General features: G+C 41.7%; 1 protein-coding gene across 1 annotated transcript in view; it reads right to left on the bottom strand.

Moving 5' to 3' along the window:
• The window catches only part of DAZL (deleted in azoospermia like), a 2,235,938-nt gene that overhangs the window by 346,767 nt on the left and 1,865,612 nt on the right, over positions 1-23,559 (bottom strand). The window contains exon 9 of the mRNA XM_044066765.1: positions 2,876-2,905. Within this exon, the coding sequence (XP_043922700.1) occupies positions 2,876-2,905 (30 nt within the window). The remainder of the gene's footprint in view (positions 1-2,875; positions 2,906-23,559) is intronic.

Genomic DNA, 23,559 nt, shown 5'->3' with positions numbered 1-23,559 from the left:
TTCCTTTCTGAGGGGTTAGCTTGGCTTACCCTGATCAGCATGATAAGATCTTCTGCCATTTTAAGCATTTGAGACTGAGGCAAGGTAGCAGGCGCCTGAGAGTGGGTCGTCGGTTTCTTGGGTGTGGTTCGAACCCTGGGCTTAAGAAACTCGGTTGTTTTTGAAAGAACGGTAGTCGCGAAAGAAGACATCGGTTTGTGTCGAGATTTGGTAGTGTGAAGGCCTTCCTCTGAAGCCGGTGCCTGCTCAGCGGCTCCAGACACATCCAAGGTAGAGACGACCGCAGGATCCTTAGTCAAAGAAGAGTTTTGCGGCATACTGGACTCCGAAGAGTCTCGGTAGCGGCCTGCGAATCAACAGAAGTGGGCATCAGGGGCTGCGAAAGCGCCTCACTGAGTACCGGAGGACTGACGACTAGCTTAACAGAAGCGTTGTCGGTAGGTTTGGACCTGTGCGGTCTGTCTGTCTTTATCTTTACGTGTTTTCGGAAGATCTGCTGTCAGATGGCTTACCGAAGCCATATCGGAATTCGAAGACTGTAAATGAAAATATCTGGCTACAATAAGGGCCCGACGACGGATAGTTCTGGTACTGAACAAAGCACAGAAGCGACATCGAGGGACGTCATGGTCTGGGTCTAAACAAGTGATGCAGTAAGAGTGGAAGTATCGGTGTGGTATTTGCTTTCCACAGGCAAGACAATTGTTAACTTTTTCTGACATCAAATATCCAAAAACAACGAGAGGACCACCACGAAATATAACATGCACAGAATTTATTACAAATATATTGTATAATATATATTTGTAAAAAATTCTGTGCATGTTATACTTCATGGTGGTCCTCTCTTGTTGTTTTTGGATATTTGGAGTTTTATTTCTGCAAGTGGACCTTTGGACGGCAGCAGTACTTTTATTTTCTGTTTCTTCTGACATCAGTTAGTGCAACAAAAAAGGATCTCCAATGGGATACTTAGCTTTAGAAGACTTCAACTTCATGTCGGAGATGAAAACTCAGGTAGCGGCCGACCAGCACTCGTGCACTGCTTCAGGCTCTACAGCGAGAAAGACGGATGTAATGGTGTCGGCTGCCTTACTTTATACTACTGACAACCTGACGTCAGTCCTGAAGTGACAGCAACCAACGCAGAAATACTAAGCCTCTGGTATTCGGGCCGGCCAAGGGCTACACTGGCAGAGATAACCCAAATGTGATGACTGCAACAGTGAAACACGAAGAACATCAACTGACCATTAACACTGGCCAACCAAGTAAGTGATGCCTGAGTTTGCTGTCCTTTGGGCAGGACTGGCATCCAACCATGATAAGCCCCTACCCTGTCCACATCTTGGAGTATTCCTTCACTTGTCATACCTTTCTCAGTGCCCAACCTTTCCTATCACCATTTGAATATCTATGTTCATTCACTACCCTCCAAACCTTTTGCTTGTCTGCCACTCTTCTGTTTTGAGTCACTTTTATATTTGTCAGAAAACTCCTGCCACCTCCCCTACTCTCTCTATCCAATCCTTAGTCTTTGTTTGCTACATTCCCTACCTACCACTATTTTCTATATATGAAAAAAGGGGTAAAAAAAAACCTTCCCCCTCATCTTTTACACCTTATGATTACCCTTGCATGTTTCTCTCTGTGAGCCGTTTTTCCTTTCCTATTTTCTTATCTATCCCATTTTCTCCCCACTTATATGATGAACACACTTTGGTGTTCACATCCACAGTGGTCTACCTGATGACAACTATGATGTCCATCCTGTGCCAGAGGAGTATGAGATGCATCCCCTGCTGTTTTGCACACACGAGTGTGCAATGACTTGGCTCCTGCTAATGTATGTCATGTGTATGTCATGTAAGTCATGCACTTAGTGCTATTTTTCTGTTAGCACTATGCTTCTTTTCATTTACGTGGTCCTTCATTCAACCTGCAGGTGTAACTCAATGCCTAATACGTTTGACTATCTATGTGTCTCTTTGCACAGAAACCCATACAGAAAACTGGGTCTATATTATAAACCCGAAAGCTTTAAACAGTGAACACATGTACATCGACACATAAAGAGTGATGTACAGTAACAACGAAACACGTACTCAGCGAAATTCAAAACATCGAATGTGTTTGTTTAACCAACATCACCATGCAGGTATACTGAAATTAACTAAATAGAAGTAAAATAACACACTTTTGCAGGGGGGCAAGCCCCCCTGCTACTTAAATATACCAACTCTGAGATTGCACTACAGTGGGGAAAAGGATATATTTCCTTATCCCCAGGATTGCACTGCTGGCTAAACACATACATTCGGTGTTTTCACTTTCGCTGAATACGTGTTTCGCTCTTATTGTACATTGCTCTTTATGTGTCAAAGTACATGTGTTCGCTGTTTAGAGCTTTTGGGTTTATAATATAGACCCCAGAAAATTAGCACTGTGCAAGTATATAACACTTGTCTACAAATTCCAGCCTATATCCTAACGTTCTGAAGAAAATGGGCCACACCACATAACATCAGGAGTTTCTCTTATGTTGAAAGGTGATGGGATGAACAGAGGGAATCTCTCCAGTACATTACATTGTTTACATTGTTATCTTCCTGAGGAAACACAGACAATGTCACAATGACGGTTGCAGTTATGATGAACATTTTCACAGTGAACTAATTTATTTTCCACTGCTAGAAATTTCTCAGGAAATCCCTATTAGATTTCTAAGGAATTGGAAATTGCTTGTCTAATAACAGATGTTTGGTGTTTTTTTCTTCACTTGAGATTTTTGTGAACCATATTGTGACCAACTACATGGGGAAAAGCACATGAAAAACAATTTTATTTTAAAAGTGTGGAAACTCTGTGTACTTACAAAAACTGGATCACAGCTCATGGAATTAATCTGAAAATGAAGTAACAAAAAAAAAAACGTATTCCTTTGTTATGAAAAGCAACCTCTTGTGATAAAATTGTACATTTACATCTGTTAACACTTCTATACATTATTTTCAAAGATGCTGGCTTGGCTTGGCCCCCACCAGTATTGTGCAATAGCAAAAACAAGCTAGAAAATGTCATACCATATACTTTAAAAATCTAGTACAATACAAAAAACATAAAAGCAAGACTGACTGAACCCATAAACAAATATGTTATCAAGTAACAACTCATCAACTGGGATTCACAAAGGGCCCAGTGGTAAGTCTTAACACAGGTGGAAAAGCACTGGAGGCAGCCCTTTTTGCTTTACAGACAGACCTACCAGAGTGATTCTACACAGTCAGTAGACTCACTATGGTGGACTGTCTCCATGGCCATACTACTACTTGCTAATAAGGCATTCCAGGGGAGTGAATTAGCCATGTGTTCTCCCCCAGAAAAGCCCGTGTAAAAGGATTTACACATCCAAGTGGTAAATACATTAGCACGGCCTGCCTTGTTAATTAACGCAGACAAAATGTCACATTCACTTACTACTTTTAATGGAAGAGAATGCACTGCAGGTAAGTGTCAGAGTTTAGTGGATAGGTTCTGGCGTGCAAGTATGTAACAGCAAGTGTGTGTATCTGCAGAGGTATAACTGGTCTCAGGTAAGAGTGTGTATGTATGTGTTTCTTTCTCTGCCTGGGTGGTTGTACTAGTGGGGTTGGTTAGAGGATACTGTAAAGCTACAGTAGGGATGCATGTATAGGTTTGTGTGTGTGTGTGTGTGTGTGTGTGTGTGTGTGTGTGTGTGTGTGTGTGTGTATATATATATATATATATATATATATTACATACATACAAGTGAATCTGTCTATAAGTGGCATTTGATGGAGAGTGGTGTGCTTGGTGCTTGTCTTATGTATTGTAAGTCGTGGAACTATCAGTAAGAGCATAAATCTCTGAAAGTGTGCATCTGGGAGTGGGAGGTGGGTGGCTGTAATACCTCTCAGCTCTCATAGCTAACATACAAATCCTGTAATATTTTGGAGGGAGCACACCAGACACCAGTGGCACTTTTTTTACATTACACCAAGTCACTTAAAATGTTAATAAAACAACAGGTTTGCATCCCAAAGCATTTCCAAATAATAAGAAGTAAGAAACTCTAATGTTTGGCACTACTGACTGATTGTAATCATCCATGAGTTACAACAGACAGGGTCAAATATAAGAGGCAAAAGCAGTGACATTCTGTAAGATCACGGACAGTTGAGAGTTACGTGTTTGTGTTGTTTGAAGGTATGCAAGTGTGTGAGAGAGAGAGAGAGGGAATAAGGGGGTGCCTGTGCCAATGTGATGCACAGGCTGCCAGTGGTGATTACCATGGAAAAATTTTGATTTGCACTAGCAGTAATACGACGTGATTTAGAGGTGTGCAAATTAGCCAATGAGGTCTTTCCTCATTATGGCTAATCATGTTTCCAAATTGCATTTCCTATATTTGTATAAATTGCCCCTTTTTGTTACAGCTGTATATACAAGTGCAAAGAAAGTTTCCTGAATCCCAGCCAGACTTTGTAATGAGGTCTTTCCTCATTTTGGCCAAACTTGTTTCCAAAATGCATTTCCTGCATTTGTGTAAACTGCCCTTTTGGTCACAGATATTTACGCAGGAGATCGGAATGTTTCCCAAACCCCAGCCAGACTTTGTACTGTACAGTTGCTCAACTGTAGATTCCCAAAATACAGAACCCATGATTCTATACAAGCTGCTCTATCAAACTGAAAAAAAAATAACAGTAAATAATGTAAATAAAAAGAACAGCTTAAACAAAATCTTACTTCAGAAAAATACATAGAGAAATGGAAACTTCTCTAAAATGCAAGCAGAAAAGGAAGAGTTACTTAACCAAGTTGGGAGAAGAATCTGCCAGTCTTAACTTTAACGGGAAGGGGTGGTCCTGCATGCAACAGCATACACTCCCACCCCCCTGGACTGTATCTCAATATTGCTCAGGAAATTTTTAGTGCTAAGAGATACTCATAAGGTGAGCTACATAACTCAGTGGGTTACTGTAAATACAGGGGAGTGACAGTTTATCTATTATCTGCAATACCTGCATATAAAGTCAAGTCCAGTCAGAGTGTTACACTGTCACAATGATATCAGCTTTATGTGAAGCAATACAAGACATACCTAAATCTCTCTCTCTCTTTACAGTGCAACTGAACAGGCTAGATCCCTCATCCTGCTCCAGATTGTATCTAGAAATTACCACAGTTACGGCAAAGCACTGCAGGCTTATGAAACTGCTACAAATCCCTGCATGACAGCCAAAGGAACCAGAAGTTCTAACAATGTCATACAAATAAAGCTACTCTATTAGAGGAACCCTGCTACTATGGTCAGTATCTTTACAGAGCCACTGGGAATGCAAGAAAAAAAAAGATTAAACAGAAATTAATTGTAAGAAAAAAGCAGTTATATACTTAACATAACATTCCATCTGTGTTATCCATTTTCATTCTTCCTCAACTGATGTGTTTGGATCTGATACTTGGATCCTACTCGGCCATTATACTAGATCGTGGCCTCCAAAAAACTCTCAGTCTCCTTCCCTACTTATAATGCAGTACCTCTAACATACCTCAAATCCTACTTACAGCTTGAGTGCGAAACTATTAAAGAATTGCCATAGCTGGAGTTCAACGAAAGGAACACAGATGTCCTTCAAGTACTGCATTCCTCCAAGTCAGTTATGAGAAATGAAGGGGGATGGAGGGTGGGGAGTTAAGGAAGAATAAAAATGTACAACACAGATTGAACGTTATGGTAAGTACATAACTTCTTTATCTGATGTTGTCAATTTTCATTCATTCCTCAACTGATGGGACAGAGTCCCCAGCTACCTAAATTCATGGGTGGACACCAAGTAAGGATATTCCTGAGTATGGATGAGCCAAAGGCTGCCCTTCCCCTTGAGACCAGATCTAACTTGTAAAGAGTGACAAAGGTATGAGGATTTGACCAAGTTGCAGCTGTACATATACCGTCCATAGAGGCTCTAGACTGGAACACGGTAGAAGTTGCCATAGATCTGGTTGAATGAACCTTTAGTGGTTTTGGTAAGGGTAGATTCAATTTGTTACAGACAAATGAAATGCAATCTGTCAACCATCTGGCTAGAGTTACCTTTGTGACTGATTTGCCCAACTTTTAATGTGCAAAGGAAACAAATATCTGATCTTTCTAACTACTTTGTTCTGTGCAGGGAGAAATGTAATTGTCTATGAACATCCAGCAAGTACAGCATATATTCTCTTTTATTTATAGAGATCAGGAAGAGTACTGTCAGGTTTAATGGCTTGGTTAATGTTGGATTCTGACACCATCTTAGGTAGGACAGACGCACTGGTATGTAAGGTGACCCGATCCTTATGAAAAATCAAGTATGAAGGCTTAGATGATAATGCTTGAAGTTCTGAAATTCTTCTAGCATATATAATTGCAACTAAAAAGACAGTTTTCCAGGTCAAAAATTTTAGATCACATTTAGCTGCAGGTTCAAAGGGACAATGTATTAAGGCCTGCAGTACCAAATTTAAATCCCATGGTGGCATAGGGTCTTTATAAGTAGGTCTTATCAGACAAGTACCTTTCAAAAAGACTTTGTACAGTTCAGAGGAAGCCAGGGAAAAATTCTGAAACTCCACATGAAAGTTAGAGATTGCTGCAAGTTGAACTTTAACAGTTGATGAGCTAGGGCCCTCATTAAACAAAACTTGCTAAAAATTTAAGAAAATAATTAATTGGATCTGAGAAGGGGTCTATTTGATTCTGCTCTGCCCAAAAAAAAAAAACAAAAAAACAAACCTTCGCCATTTACTCCTGTAGAGTTTCCTAGCAGAAGGTTTATGGGAAGATAAAAGTATGGAACGGACAGAGGAAGAGAGCACTGGTTGCCTGGCTATTAAGAGATATGGAGAAACCATGAGGTTAGTTTGAGGTTTTAGATATCCGGGTGAACCATGCCTGTCAGGTGAGACAGAAGGTCTGGAGTTGGATCCAAAATCCAAAGTGAGTACAGTAGATGAGGCCAAAGGAAGGGGGAACCAAACTTGTCGAGGCCAGTAAAGTGCAATGAGGATGACTTTGCTCTTCAAATATGGCTGTTATCTGAAGGAATTTAGGAATTAGGGGAGTCGGAGGATAAGCATACAGAAGTCTGGGGGGCTAATCTTGGAGCAGAACATCCCTCGATGACTCCCCGGTGGGGGGATCAGAGCAAAGAAGCTGTTGCACTTGTTCACGGGAAATGCAAAAAGATCACAGCAAGGCTGGCCCCCACTGACTGAAAGTCATTTCTGTCACCTTGTTGTTGAGAGACCACTCGTGAGGCATTAGAATGGACCTGCTCAATTTGTCCACTACTACTCTGTGTCGCTATTAGAAAGCAAATGGAAGAAATCGACCACTGCCACACTCTGAGGGCTTCTAGACACAGGGAATAAGATTTGGCTCCCCCTTGTTTGTTGATGTACCAAACTATTGACATGTTGTCCATCTTAAATGCAATTGTCCTGAGAGGGAGAGAGTCTTGCGATGCCTGCAATGCAAAAAGCACCGGTCTCATTTTCAGAACAATGATATGCAAGATGGCATCTTTGGGGAACCAAGTGCCTTGGACTGTCCTCCCTAGAAAATGCCACCCCCCCCCCAATCTGGGAAGTGCCAATGGTCACTGTGGCCTTGGTATGAGGGAGAATGAAAGGACAGCCTTGTAATGGTTGTTGTGACTGCATCCACAGGAAAGATACCGTTTGCATACCTGAGTTATTCTTATCTTTGTCGACATGGGTTGAGAAAACACTGAGCACTGAGTTGCTAGCATCCACTGTAGAATCCTCATGTGGTATCTTGCTAAAGGAACTAAAACTTCTGCTGCTGACATTGATCCCAGAGCTTGCAGAATCAATCAGGCTGTAATTCTGGTACTGCAAATTATTCTCCTGACTTGCTTCCTTATTGTCTGTACTCTTAAGAGAGGAAGAGATGCAACCATAGATACTGTGTTGAACATTGTTTCTATGAATTTCAATGTCTGGGTTGGTTGTAAAGTTTTATTTATTTATTTTATATTTGTTGACCGGGCTAGTCTAGCTGGATACATGTCCATTTTCAGTAGAGGCCCAACGAGAAAAGCTCCAAGCATAAGTAAATTACAGAATACTGAATTAAAAAATGGCTAGAAGAAAACAAATAAAAGTTATTTTGTGAACAATAGTACAGAGTCTTGGCATAGGTTCAACAAACAATCAAGTACAAAGTCTTTAGTAGGTTTCAGGTACAATCAAGCACAAGTTTACACAATATTTGAAAATTATTATTCATTAAGTGAAAGGAGGAGAAAGAGAAGGCAGGAAAACACAAGTACTAGTATAAAGTTAGCTTCTATTGATTAATGCTGCAGAGGGGCCATAGCCCAGGAGGAAGGGGTATAGCAAGAAGAGAAATAAGAGGATAAGTATGATTCAGTCAGGCTTAGAGCAGGGACAAGGCCAGTGTATTTTTAGATGTTCTCTGAGATGTTTCTTGAAGAGTGGTGTAGATGAGAGAGAAGTGAGCGTTCTAGGAAGCTTGTTCCACATTCTGCCCACAACAATGGTAAAGAGTGAGTCCCCAGCTTTGTTATTAGATTTAATGTTGGCAATTAGTAGCTTATTAGCTGAGCATAGTGTTGTAAGATTTTTATATGGGGAGATCAGGTTAGAGAGGATAGGGGTATTAGTAGGGTGGTAAAGGATTTTTTGTGTGATCACAAGTTGATTATATAGTAGTTGGTTTTGTAGTTCTGACCATCCGAGTTGTTTAAGGTTGACACAGTGGTGGGTTCTATAAGGGGAGCCAGTGGCAAATCTGACTATATTATTATAGCTAGTTTCAAGCTTGGTAAGATTGTGCTTTGATAGATTGGTATATATGGCAGAAGCATAGAATAGGGTAGAAGTGAGATGAGTCTGGGCAATGGTGGTTCTAGCTAGTGGTGTAAGGAAGGGTTTGATTCTATACAGGGAGCCTAACTTTTTATTGACAGTTTTTATAGTATTGTTGATATGGTCATCATAGCTGAGGTTATGATCAATGGTTATGCCCAGGAGATGTGCAGTATGATCAGGGGAAATACAAGTTCCATTATTAGAGGTAATTGTGAAGTGGATCTGTGGAAATTTTTGGGTGGGAGTAAAAAGTAATAATTTATTTTTTTGGGGGTTAAGGAGGAGGCAATGATGGGTGAACCACTTTTCAACAGAGTTAAATACAGTTTGAGTAAGGGTCTGGAGAGAGGTTGATGACTTAGCAGTACAGATTAAAATAGAGTCATCAGCGTATTGTATACAGGTGGCTTGAGGAAAAACAGTATGGAGATCGTTAATAAAAATGGAAAAAAGAAGAGGGCCTAGGATAGAGCCTTGAGGGACTCCAATGTTCACGGGGAGGGGTGTGGAAAGATTATTGTCCCAGAGCACTGCTTGTTGTCTATTTTCTAGATAGGATTTAAACCAAATAATTGCTTGTGGGTCAAGAGATTGGGCTTTTAACACACTGATAAGTAAGTTATGGTTGACCGTATCAAAGGCTTTTGATAGGTCAGTAAATAGGGCGGATGAGAGAGTTATTGTTTCGATTCCTGTTTATAAAGTCAGTAAAAGTTAGCAGGGCAGTAGTAGTGCTATGAAAGGGCCTAAAGCCGTGCTGGCAGTTGGCAAGTAAATTATTGTGGAGCAGGTGTTGAAGTAGTTGATGGTGAATACATTTTTCCATTATTTTGGCTAGTGGAGAGAGTAGTGCAATTGGTCGGAAGTTGGATATATCAGTGGATTTACCTCCTTTATGCAAGGGGATAATATGGGAGACTTTCCATATGGAAGGGATGGTACCTTCTGAGATTGTTCTGTTTATAAGGATGGATATGGGATATGCTATGGCTTTGGCAGCTATTTGAAGGTATTCTGCTGGCAGGCGGTCAGCAGAAGGGGTGCAAGGTTTGAGTTTTTGAATGAGTTTGCAGATAAAGGATGTTGGCACAGGTTGTATATGGAAGGAGGGAAGTGAACTGTTTGTATATTGTAAAGGAGAAGGGGTTATGGGCGCTAGTGTTTTTGCGTTTGAATAGCTTCAGTGAAATAATTGTTAAAGGCATTGGCTATTTGCATAGGACTATTATGGGGAATAGAGCATGGGGTTGGAGTTCTAGCCTGTCCTGGTTTGAGAAGTTTATTAATGCCTCACCAAAACTTTTGAGGGTTTTTAGAGTGTGATTGTTGAAGGTGGGAATAATAGTTTTTCTTGTCTAAGATAATATCCTTTTTGGTAGCATTTCTTAACTGTTTAAAGTATAGGTGGTCTGCGGAGCTCTTAGAGGCTCTCCATTTGGCCCATATTTTGTTCCGTAGGAACATTTTTTCTCTGGTTTGTTTTGTGAGCCATGGGGCTATTTTGGTCCTAACTCGGGAAGAGCGGAGGGGGGCATAGCTATTTAGGATTTGAAGGAATTTAGTATTAAAGTAAGAAACTGCTTCATCCAGCTTAAGTTGCTTTAGAGGTGACCAGTTACAGGCTTTTAGCTCATTTTGAAAGCTCTCGACTTGGAAGTGTTTTTTAGAACGGTAGGTGAAAAAATTGCTATTATTAGGGCTGTATACCTTTTGTTTTGTTATGTAGGTTAGAACATGGTCACTAATGTCATCTGGGAGAGTTCCTGCTGTATAAGTTTCAGGGTGACTGTTTATAAGGATCCAGTCAAGAGTAGTTTCCTTATTACTAGGTTTGTGGATTCTTGTGGGGGGTGTTTATTATTTGAGTGAAACCAAATAGATTTATGTGCGTGTTAGGATTGGGGGAGTTACATGTGGTCCAGTCTATGTTAAAGTCACCTAGTACAATAGTTTCTTGAGGTAGGAGGGTGGAAAGGCTACTAAGAATGTTTTCAAGAGTGCTAGTATTATTACCTGGAGGGATGTAGGAGCAGACTATATAGATAGATTTAGAGTTACTAATTTGGAGTTTGACGGTAAGGGTTTCTGCATTGGTATTTGAGGGTAGTAATACATTATAGGATGAAACGAGAAGTTCAGATTTATACAAGATGGCTACACCTCCACCCTTTTTGGATGTGCGGTCGCATCTTAGGATGTTGTATCCAGGTGGAATTATTTCTAGGTCATGAGTAGAAGGTTTCAACCAAGTTTCTGTAAGGCAAAGGATATCAAATGCATGTGCTTGTAATAGAGCATGCAGTTGACTAAGTTTGTTGTTAATGCTACGGATATTAAGCTGAGCTATTCTGAGTGAGTTACCTAATCTTGTAGAGGTAGAAACATCATTGGATGATTGTTTTTGTAGATTATTGTCAGTTTGTGGAATTGGGCCAGGATTAGGATGAATGTCCCCATCTAATAGAAGATGTGTGGACTGTTTCAACAAAGTTTTTATAATTTTTAGTACCTGGGTAGGCTTGTATTGTTAGGGAAGTAAGTAACATGGGAATATCTATGAAACCTTGGTAGTAGATAAGGTGAAGTAGAGGTTATGTTGCTGTGGGAGAAGGAGTTGGGATGTGTAATTGGTAGTGTTTGCTGGTGGGGAGGTACTTTATAGACCAGAGAGAAGTGTTCATAGAAGGTTAGGGCATAAGTTAAGGTTAGGAATATTAATGAAGAAGAAATGAGAAGAGAGTTTTTGAGGATAGGTTTATGTAATTAGGCCATTTATAATAGTAGGGTTAAAACGGTTATGTAAATTGTTGGGTAAGGTAAAATAGAAGATATAGTGTGGTAGGATAGTCAGAGGAGGTTTGGGGGGTAGAAATGAAGATAAAGGAAAAGAGGAGTGGTTATTGTCACTTGCAATAGAGTGGAGATGATTAAGGAGAGAGATTAGGGGTGGAGTTGATAAGTACTAGTTTAAGGTAATAGGGTGAGTAGTACAGTGGGTGTGACTAGACAGGTATAAGTTTAACAGCACTGGGGGTGGGTGGAAATTGGGGGTAGGGTAGGGGAGCAGAGTGAGCCTGCAGGGCGAACGGAGCGGGTCAGAGCAAGTAGTGAAGGATTCAGCAGAGACAATCAGTAAGCAGTAACAACCCAGAGAGAGAAGATGGAGCAGGTAAGTAACTTCTAGTGGAGCAGGTATGATGTAAGAAAAAAGGGTAGCGAAGAGGGAAGAATAAAAAGATTAATAGTCTGCTGTGGGTAGAGGATGAGAAGAGTACGGACTAGGAGCAGAGAGAGAGTATTAGGGGAATAGCTAGGCAGCAGGGCAATGGAAGAGAAAATAGGAAAGAGAATGTACTGAGCTGAAACTAGCACAAGTGGGGAAAAGAGTAAGGGCTCTAGGCCAGGTCAGATTGCCACCTAGTGGGCAGAAGTAGTATTACAATAGGTGACTAAGAGAAGGAATATAGCAAGTAGGGAAGGATAAGGTAAACGGCGGGGGGAAAACTATTAGGTAATACTGGTCCGGGAGAGGAGTCTGGCTGCTGGCGTTCCTGACTCAGTGGCTAAAATAAGTTTACAGAGTTTAAAAGACAAAACAAACAGTTGCTTTCAACATGGGGCAATGATAACACGTACTTTGTCAATTACTGTTCAAACAGGAGAAAATACTGGGGCAGCAGAAAAACATGATCCAATTTGGCAAGGCTTGAAGTAGATGAGGGGATCCTTAGTAGGCAGGCAGGTCCCTTATTGCAGGGTAGTGGATAGAAAGCTAGGAGGGTAGGGAGGGAGGTAAGATGAGAGGGTATTAATAATGTATTAAGTAGCTTTAGTATACAAATAAGGTTAGGTATTTCAAACAGTTCTACTAAAAATAGTAAAAAAACTAGTATACACATTAGACAAATGCTCTGATAAAGGCTTGGTTAGAAACGTTCAGTCTAGCAATAAAACAATCTATGACACTTCAGAATTTTACAAGCACTGGCCTAGGTATAATATTTAATCGTAGGCTTAAAAACGTATTTCAGGAAAACAGTGAGCATAGGCAAATGTGTTCAGGTAGCTATAACACTGTAGTTTAGCAATGGAGACATCACTAAGTTATAGTAGCCATAAAAAAGAAACAATCCTCAACAAGAGGTAGTATGAGATAATTACATAGGGTCAGGCTAGTTCACAAAGAGCAGGTAACAGCCACTTGGTATATTAGTAGGAACTCCCACGCAGGACAGGCATAAATCCACCTTATAATTAATGTTTAGAGTTTTAGAAGTATCTCCTGTGCAGATAAATAATTAAGGCTCCTTACATTTAACTGTTAGGAATATAAGTAATAGTTCCAGCAGAGGATTAGCTTTAGATCACCTTTCATTTAACTCTTGAGGAAAAGATAAGCAAAGTGTTAGCCATGCAGTGCTTGCTTATACATAGGGATAGCCGTACCTTAGAGAAATAGAGGGAGTTCAGGCACGCTATGCAAGCAGAAAAGCCAAAGGGCAGAATATCAATAAAACAGGGCTAAAGTAATATAGGAATTAACAAAGCATAATATTCTGAATAATCTGAGTGCTATGCTTAAGCTAACTCATAGAGGTCACTTTAATTAGTTGCACCGTGTGGATCTTAGTTTAAAGGCATAATAATATAATTTTATGTTTTTACTAGTACAACGTAGATATGGTAATTGGCGTTGTACTGTTTGGACGCTAAGATTAGTTCAGTACACTACATTTTACTAGTACAACGTAGATATGGTAATTGGCGTTGTACTGTTTGGACGCTAAGATTAGTTCAGTACATTACACAGTTAGCTGTACTGACCTAATACAAAAAAGCAAAGACATGTATTCTACACACATCGCACTTATATTAGGAAAATGAAAAAGGAAGAGTTTAAAAGGGCCAAGCAAAGCATACTGCTTAACCTTACCCTTGACTAACTTAGCTATAGTAAATGAGCGGTCTAATACATGCACATGGATGGAGCAGAGATTCACGCTCCACAGAACTGCGCAACCACGGTCCACGTGGGAGAAAGCACAAACCAAGTAGCTGCCAGCGTTTTTACAACTTAAGAAGCAAGGACACAAAACTAACCACGTTCGCTAACTAAACATGTTAAAAAGAAGAGTCACATTAAAACGCCGAGCACAATACACTAAAGGCATCAGTGGATATGCAACAGTAAGATATTAGCAAGTTCTGCAGTTATAATACCCTTATCTTAGCTACACCAGGTAGATCTAACAAGTAATACAACTCAGCAATATCAAAAAGTTACGACAGCACAAATGAGACTTGTTGTGACTGACGATTATCCCAAAATTTGAACAAGTCTGCAACACTTGATCGTGTGCCTGTATCAGTTGATGCCTGGGTGGGGTGGTAAAGAGCCAGTCGTCTAAATATGGAAACACCTGGAATCCTTGCAGTCTCAAGTGAGCTGTCACTACTGTCATACACTTGGCGAAAACCCTAGGGGCTGTAGTGAGGCCAAAGGGCGGTGCTCTGAACTGAAAGTGACTGGCTCCCAGCCAGAAGCATAAACACCTTCTGGATCATCTACTCATTTTTATGTGACAGTGTGCATCCTGGAGTTCTATCGTGCACATCCTGTCATCTTTGCTCAGAAAGGGCAGAATGGACTGAACTGTGACCATCCAGAACTTGGTGTGTCGAAATGATTTGTTCAACACACTGAGATCTAAAACTGGTCTCCAGTCTCATGCCTTCTTTGGCACTAAAAAGAATCTTGAGTAAGTTCCGGACTTTATTAGGTCTGGTGGGACCTCTTGGATGACTCTTTTCTCTAGCAGCTTTTGTTTTTCTAGTGCTGCTGCTTCCCTATGATTGGGTGGAGCATCATAGATTTTTCTGGACAATGGAAGGGGTAGGGAAAGGGAATAATACAAGTACTTTTTGTTATGTTTAACCAAGCTTCCAGATGCAGAGATAAGCAACTCCCGACTGCCTCCAGAGGAAGACAATCGAGCCTCCCTTCAGGAGCGCTGAAAGGTTCTGTCAGAAAAGGAATCTCTAGACCCTCGGTTTTGCAGGCCTCCTCTGTCACTGGTGTGTCTTCTACCATTATTGCTCCCCCCTCTGCCTCTTGGGGAACTACATCCACGTGTGTCCTGGAAAGGACCTTGACCCTTCCTGAACCATGTCTTTTGACCTCCCCATTGACTCCTGGAAAAGGTCCTTTGAGGAGCCGAAAAATGTACACCCACAGCAGAGAGGGTCTTTCTCACACCTGGAGAGTGTGTCTTTTACAGAGGGGCCAAACAAAGAACAGAAGTCAAAAGGAGCACTGACGAATGATGACTTGAAGGGCTCTGCAAAATCACACAGGCGCATCCGGGCATACCTGAATCCACGGCCCTTGAGATGCCTTCTGCAGTATGTGAGATGAGCCTCATGGATGAATTGGATACAGCTTGAAGGGTAGCCAGCTGAGAGACTACTGAAGGTTGAATCTCAGCAATCTTGGTACCAGAAAGAGATTTCAATAGTTCTTTAAACAAATCTCTTTTTAGTCTTATAAAATGTGCCAAGTAATTCTGCAATCTGAGAGTAAAAGTCGTTGAAGCATAAACTCGTTTCCCAAATCTGTCCAGTGCCCTAGATTCTCTATTAGGGGGATGGACAGTGGAACTCTTGTTTCGCACGTTCCTTCTTTGTAGCTGATGCCACAATCATTGCATCAACTGGTACGTCTTTACTCCAGTACTCTCTTCCTAATAGTGCAGCCAGAATCTTGTCTGGTGTCTTGGGAATTGGCTCAATCATATCAGGTTCCTTCCATGCCCGTCTAGAAACCGAATCAATGAGTTCATTGGCAAGCGGAGTAACACATGAGGAAGATGGACTTATCCCAAAAGCTTCTAGAAATACTGACTCCTCAGGAGTAGGGTTTTCGGCAGACCAACCACCCTTCTGTTTAAGGATCTCAAGAATGTCGCCAAATAAGATGTTATCAGGTGATTTGTGAGACCCTTCTTCCTCATCAAAGTCAGTATCCTCAGTGATAGACTCTTGAGGAAAGTCCAAGTGCCTTCTTTTACACTTCCTCTTCCTAGGGACTTCTTTGGTGGGATGATCCGGAGAATTATCAGAAGACATGACAATAACCTGCTGGGTAGACTGGAAGTTGTCGGCAAGCTGTTCCATTGGAGTAGAATAGTGGGGATCATGCTGCAAAGTCATCTGGGAGGTTGAGGGTGGATCTGAGGAGGAAGGACCCATCTGACCTATCAGAGCAGAGAAAACCATCTTCACAACCTTAAAAGCAGACTACTCAGGACAGAGGGTGTCAATGGAGCCAAGAAAGCAAATTTCTGGTTTGTCAGCTCCCTCCACTCCGAGAGCAATCCACCCGAAGTGGAAGTAGGAGCCAAGCTATCCAGTGCCGAAGCTCCAAGAGAAAGAGACGGCTCCAAAAACCTTAGGGTCAATCCTATCCCCTCAGATCCGACCTGAAAACTTTGGCTCTGTAAGTCATACAGATCAGAAGATGTTGGGAGCTGGTGCACTCAGAGTAACAGTCAGATCTGAAGACAATGTTCTCTTTGGATCCAACCCAGAAGGGCCCTGAACTATCGGCTCTGAGCATTCTAAAACCACAGATTGGATCACAGAAGGAGCTGTTACTGGTGGAGTGCTAAATAGATGGTGTTCCTGACTTAAAGGGGCAGAAATTATGAGAACTTCCTACTGAAATTTGCTCCATGAAGAATTTCCTCATTACCCTTTCCACATCTGCTGCCGTGAGATTCCTGAAGGAATCATACTGAAGGCAATTTTGATTGCCTCTCTAAATAGGGGGAAAGCACCCTGGAAAGGACTGGATCCAAGCTCAGCAAATAGTCTGTGGCAAGGGCTTAGGATCCGAGGATGATGGATTCAGAGTATATTTCACTGGATCGGAAGTTGTAGGAATTGAAACATATCTGATCAGATCCCAAGATATTTGGATCCCAAGTACCTTTGGATCCAATTTTTCCTTATTTTTCCTCGGTTCTGAGGAAGTAGATGCAGGGGAATCTGACGGTCTGGACCGTTTTGAAGGGCCCTTAGTTTTAATCTTGGGAGAATGAACTCCAGAAACGGCTTGAGAAAAGGGAGTTGGTAACAAATTCTTTGAACCAATGACAAATGTCACAATCTGGGTCAAGATGTTCAGAACCTAAACAATAAACACACAGAGTGTGCACGGCAACCGAAAAAGGCATCTTATGCCCACATTTCTCACATTTTTAGACCCTTTTTGAGACATGATGCAGAGTAAGTATTAAACAATAAGCTAGACAGAAAAAGCCAGTAAGAAAATGCTAGCAGATTTTTTTTTTGTTAAGCAGTAAAGAAAGAAGGAAAAGTTAACTGCCAACCGTACTAGTAGAGGGCTACAAAACACGTATAGAAAGAAAAGGGGAGCAGGGTAGGAAAGGCCCATCAATAATGATACAGTGATCATGCTGTAAAGTGTATAGAAGGGTATAGAAATGGACTAACACTGAAGGAAAAGGAATACACTTTTTAGAGGAAAAGAACTTATCAAAATTAGCCTTTGAAAAAATAAAGATTTGAAAAATTCACTTATCTTTCATAACTAGCCAGAGAGCTGGAGGTGACCACGTCTACACGAGAAAGCAGCAAACGAGATCTGAGGGACATTAAGTGTAGCACATTATGTGTAAGGAAGGAGCTTGAGAGTTTGTTGGAGGCCACAAGCTAGTACAAAGGCCGAGTCGGATCCAAATATTGGATCCGAACCTATCAGTTGAGAAATGAATGCAAATTGACAACATCAGATCTGCTGTTACTCCAAATCAAAATTGAAGAACTTTCTGTGTTTGTGCAAAAGAAATTTATTACACCTACCAACAAATTATTAAGCAGTGAAATTAAACCTTCAGAGGTGATACATTTCACACAAATGAAACTACTTACATCTTGAAGTCGTCCCCCCCCCCCCGGCACACACTCAACCCTCATGCACACACTCACTTTCATGGAGATCTGGAACAGACAGAAGTAGAAACAACTTCCCCTTGCAGGAAAACATTTGATGCCCCCTTTCTAAGGAGTGATGGAATATTGCACCAGCATGTCCCTCAACAATGGTCAGAAAAGGCAGGGGAAGCCTGAGAAACTTCATCAGAAAACCTCCTTATACTATGTACAAAACCCACCAGACAGTTCTAAAGGCAGAGATGCATCTGAATATTCACTGATCTCCTACAAATGATACTCATTAGGTATGGTTAGGTATACTCTAGACGATAACAATATCTGAACACATTGGTGAGAGATTAGTGGAAGAGGTAAAATGGTCTGATGCCTTCCAAGTCTTTAGCAAATGACTGTTTCCTTTTCAAATGAAGGATAAGAGTTCAGATACAAGTCCTCCTGTCTCTTCAGAAGGTTCTCAATGATCTCTTGGTGATATTCACTGAAGTAGACCTCTCTCTAAAAGACGCCCAAAATAACCTTGCACAACAATTTATGGAGTGAAAGTGGTCTTAATCATACTGCCTCTACAGAAGTAGGCAGTGGTGGCAACAGTGCTGATCATCTTGTTCAGCATGTTTAATGTACATGGGATTGTAACTACACACAACTCACATTGGTCCAATAAAACTGCTTTGTTCAAGGTTTTCCCCATTCTATACGATACAATAACTTCAGAATTCACTACAGTAAGTCATGGATGCATGCAGGGGCAATCCCCCCCTGCAAAGCAATATTTTCAGTCAGTTTGATTTATATTTTGCCAATTTTCTCTTCCAGCAGCTGACACTTAAAGAACTAGATTAAGTGTCCAAAATGTGGCCTAAGAAACAGATGCATTATTACACCATCACTCAATCTGCAACATGATCAATCTTTGTGGTGGTCCAGTCTGGGTGTTTCTTCTCCAACATTCAGAACACAGCAGCATTTTTCTGAAAAATTCCAAAAACTCAGCTCCTACGCGCATGTAATAATTATACAATGTAACATAACTCACTGGCAACATTAGCACATGTGCCCCCAGAGGCTAACAATTTGTGAAAATGCCACTTGTCAGTACCCTCCTGCATATCAAGACATAGCACAAATACAGCCAGCTCTGCTAGCAGAGAGGGATAAGTCCTGACTACACCCCCCTGTTTGGTTAGCTACATGGGCACCTGAAGAAGCTGGTGGGGAATATGGGCATGCCTATCTTTGTTGGGTAGAGGGGTGGATCAAAGCCACGATCTATCAGGAAGGGCAGTAATTCTTGGGAGTGTTGGCCCTGGGGCATGAGTTTGATTCACTAATCCATGAACGTGATAGCCTTCCTCAGTAGATGTAAAGAAATGTGCATATGGATGAGGAAACATACTGGACCTACATTGAAGTGAGTCACTTGTCCTCAACTCAATGGAAGGGGCTAGGGACTTTGATGACAGGCAAGTATTGGGGAACAAAGTACACAAAGACATACTGCAAATAATACTCTTGTGCAAGTTACTTCAGGAAAATGAAAGCTATATATTTCCAGAATGACACAACTTCATGATCCACATCTTATCATAGTGCCACATCTTTAAGAAACACATTTGTTCACTTTAACTATAAATCAGTTCTATCAATTACTAGCTACAGTTATCCAATACAGCTTCCCAGGCTCAAATTCCTCCCTCTGTTCCCATAACTCATCACACCTCCCTGTTTGTCCACATCAGGTTTTCCAACAGATACCTGCTTTTCTGTATTACATTCAGACCTAATATCCATTCTTCCAACAGTCTCTACTTTTGACAGTTTACAGAAGAATATGGAAAGGTTGAGGGCATGCTAAAATGGGCACACATAAATCACAAATAGCTATCGTTAAGGTAAGTATATAACTGTTATATCTCACATGATCCAGCCTATCCACCCTAAGTATAGGACAAAGTTCTCAGCTTCTCCTTTTGGGTAGTAACAACAGGATACCCTAAAATGATGGCAGACCCAAAGGTTGAGCTGGCCTTTGAGACTGCATCCAGTTTTTACTGTCCTGCAAAAGTGTACAGAGAAATCCAAGCTGCTGCAGTACAAATATCATTAAATGATGCATTCTGGCTAAAGAGGTAGTCACCAAACTTGCTTAAAGACCTTTAGGCTTGCCTTGTAAAAATGTTGCTAAAAGCAAGACAGTCCAACAGACATCTAGACAGTGTAGCCTTGTGTACTTTTTAGCCTAATTTGTAATAGGAAGGAAAAAAAAAATTATGTTCTTACCATAACATTCCATATGTGTTGCCCATCTTCATTTCCATTAACCTATGGGAACCGTTTCCATTCTTCGGAATGGACTGCCCCCTCCCCGTTTTTTTTAGCTTGAGCTTCCTGACTTGAGCTTCTCCCTACCCATAATACCCTGCTCCCCCAGAATACCTCAGATCGAGTTTGCCAAAAAAAGACCACATAAAGAACATTATTATACAAACAGATTAAATATCTATATACATATTCTATACATAACCAACATCAGGAACTCAGCAGGAGGAATAGAAATTCTTTTGAAATTCTACCATGCTTCCCAAAGACTTGGATAGGGGGAAGGAGGGCAGGAAGGTTAATAGAAATGAAGATGAGACAACACAGATGGAACGTTATGATAAGAACATAACTTCTTTATCTGATGTTGTCCTCATCATTTCATTAACTTCTGGAACAGAGACCCCAGCTACTAGAATCCAGGTTGACCCTCATGGAAGGATACTCTGGAGTACAGCAGAACCATAAGCACTTTTACTCCTGGATATGATGTCCAATTTGTAATGCGTAAGAAGAATGTGGGGATTTGATCAAATAGCAGCAGCACAAATATCTTTCTAGACCAAAAGACCTGAGATGTGACCACAGACCTTGTAGAATGGGCCTTTATTTGTCCTGGTAAAGGAATATTTTTGAAAGAGTAAATAACAGTAAAAAAAGAAGTCATGTACTCACCATAAACTTCCATCTGAGGTGTTGCTCTTCATTTGTCTTCAACCTGTGGGAACACAGATCAGGCACGGATCTGACTCAGCCGCATTTCTCCAGCATCTGATCCAAGCTCCTCCCCTACCCATAATGCCCCTGTCTCCTTCCTCCCTTCAGATCGAGTTTGCTGCCCCCATAGCAACCCAACCTGACACTATGTCTTTCTCCCTATCACCAAGACTAAGACAGTATCAACAGGAATAACAGATTATGCCAAAGAGAGGGTCACGTCTTATCCACCCAGACCACCACACAGCCCATATGAGGCAGGGGGAAGGATGGCAAGAGAGCTGAAGACAAATGAAGAGCAACAACTCAGATGGAACGTTATGGTAAGTACACAACTTCTTTATCTGAAGTTGTTGCCTTCATTTGGTCTTCAATCTCTGGGAAAGAGTCCCCAGCTACCAAATACCTGGAAGGCCCTCATGGAAGGATATTCAGTACACGGTGCAGCCAAAGGGTGCCCTGCTTCTGGAGAGAAGATCCAATATGTAATGGGAGATGAAAGTATATGAAGATGCCCAGGTAGCCGCAGAGCAAACGTCATCCAAGGAAACACTGGACCAAAAGGAGGCTGAAGTAGCCATAGATCTAGTAGAATGCGCTTTAACATGACCTGGCAGAGGCACTTCCTTTGTTGAATATGCCAAGAGTATACAATGAGAAATCCAACGAACAATGGTGACCTTAGATACAGGTTTCTATAAAAAGGGATTAGAACAGGAAACAAAAAGTTGATCGACTTGCAGAAGATCTTTGTTCTGTGTAAGTAAAGTCGTAATTGTCTAAGACTATCCAGCAGGTGCAATTTATGCTCCCCTTTATTCTGGAAGCTCAGAAAGAAGAGAGGGAGGATGATAACCTGATTGATGTTTGATTCTGAGGCCATTTTAGGTAAAAAGGAAGGATTAGTGTGCACAGAAACTCTGTCTTTACGGAAAATCATGTAAGGGGACTTAATCGATAAGGCCTGAAGCTCTGACACCCTTTTAGCTGAAGTAACAGCAATCAGATAGGCTGTCATCCAAGACAGGAATTGTAGATCCACTGAAGCAGCGGGTTCAAAAGGGGAAGAAGCCAAGGCTTGAAGGACCAAGGTTATATCCTAAGGAGGCGTAGGGTCCTTGATCGGTGGCCTAAGAAGAAATGTACCCTTCAAAAAGGCTTTGCAGAGATTAGAAGAGGCTAGAGAAGCTGGATTATCCCCTATGTGGAAGTTAGAAATAGCTGCCAATTGAACTTTTAACTGTAGAGAAACTGGCACCCTGCTGGAAAAATTCTTGCCAGAAACTCCAAGATGATAGGAACCAGAGCAGTGAAAGGATCCAAATCCCATTGAGCTTCAGAAATGGAGAAACACTTCCATTTACTGGAATAAATCTTCCTCATGGATATGAGCCGTTACCAAAATCTTTATAACCGGAGAAGATAACCCAAGAATCCTAACAATCATGGGAACTGGAGAAGCCAAGCGGTGAGCTTCAGCCTGGCCAGATCTGGATATGGGATACCTGAGGGATGTGAAATCAGATCCGGAACCAGATCCAATGTCCAGGGAGGACACACTACATGTGATCACAGAGAAGGGAACCATACTTGGCGAGACCAGAAGGGGGCAATGAGGATGACTGAGCTCTCCAGCCATTTTGCTTTCTGGATGAATTTTGAGATCAGGGGAAGAGAAGGAAAAGCATAGAGAAGATTGGAGGGCCAAGCATGAACTAGTGCATCTCTGGGGGGGGTCTCCCCTGGAGGGAAGTTGAGAGCAAAAAATTCAGTGCACTTCATGTTGGAAGGAGAGGCGAAGAGATCGCAGCAAGGCTGACCCCACTTTAGAAAGATCTGCTTTGCTACAGAAAGATTCAGAGACCACTTGTAAGGCATCAGGATAGACCTGCTTAGCCTGTCCGCTAGAATGTTGGACCTCCCTGGAATGTGCATTCCCACCAGAAAACGGCTGGTGGAGATCGCCCACTACCACAGTCTCATGGATAAATCCTGGTTCCCCCATTTGTTGATATACCAGACTACCAGTATGTTGTCTATCTGGGTGGCAATCGTCCCTAGGGGAAGATGGGCCTGAAGAGCTTGCAATACCATAGCACCACCCTCATCTCCAGGATGCTGATTTGCAACTGGGTCTCCAGGAAAGACCACATGTCTTGAATTGTCATTCCCAAGCAACGCCTCCTCCGGGAGGCATCCGTGGTCACTGTGGTCAGAGGGGTGAGGAGAATAAATGGGTGACCACGAAGAAGATCTGGGGACTGAATCTACCAAAGAAAATAATCTTTGCTTGCCCGGGACAGATGAATAGGATGTGACAGTGGTATATCCAGAAAGGACCACTGGACAACCAGAGTCCATTGGAGCACCCTCATATGTAATCGAGCTGTGGGGATGAGGGTGATCGTGACTGGCATGGACCCCAACACCCTTAAAACCAACTCTGCAGGAGAAGCTGGAACTTGAAGAATGTACAAGGCATGCTGTCTGAGGCAGTGAAGTTTGTCGGGTGTCTGGACGGCCTTGGTCTGAATGGTGTCCAACCGGGCCCCAATAAAATCCAGAACTCGAACCATTTGTAAGAGAGACTTTTGAGACTGATGACGATGCCCAGCTGGTGGA

Source organism: Protopterus annectens, chromosome 3.part1, assembly GCF_019279795.1.
Source record: "Protopterus annectens isolate FY-2018-M chromosome 3.part1, PAN1.0, whole genome shotgun sequence".
NCBI lineage: Eukaryota > Metazoa > Chordata > Ceratodontiformes > Protopteridae > Protopterus > Protopterus annectens.
Note: the sequence above shows the minus strand (reverse complement) of the source record. Positions and strands in the feature narration are given on the sequence as shown.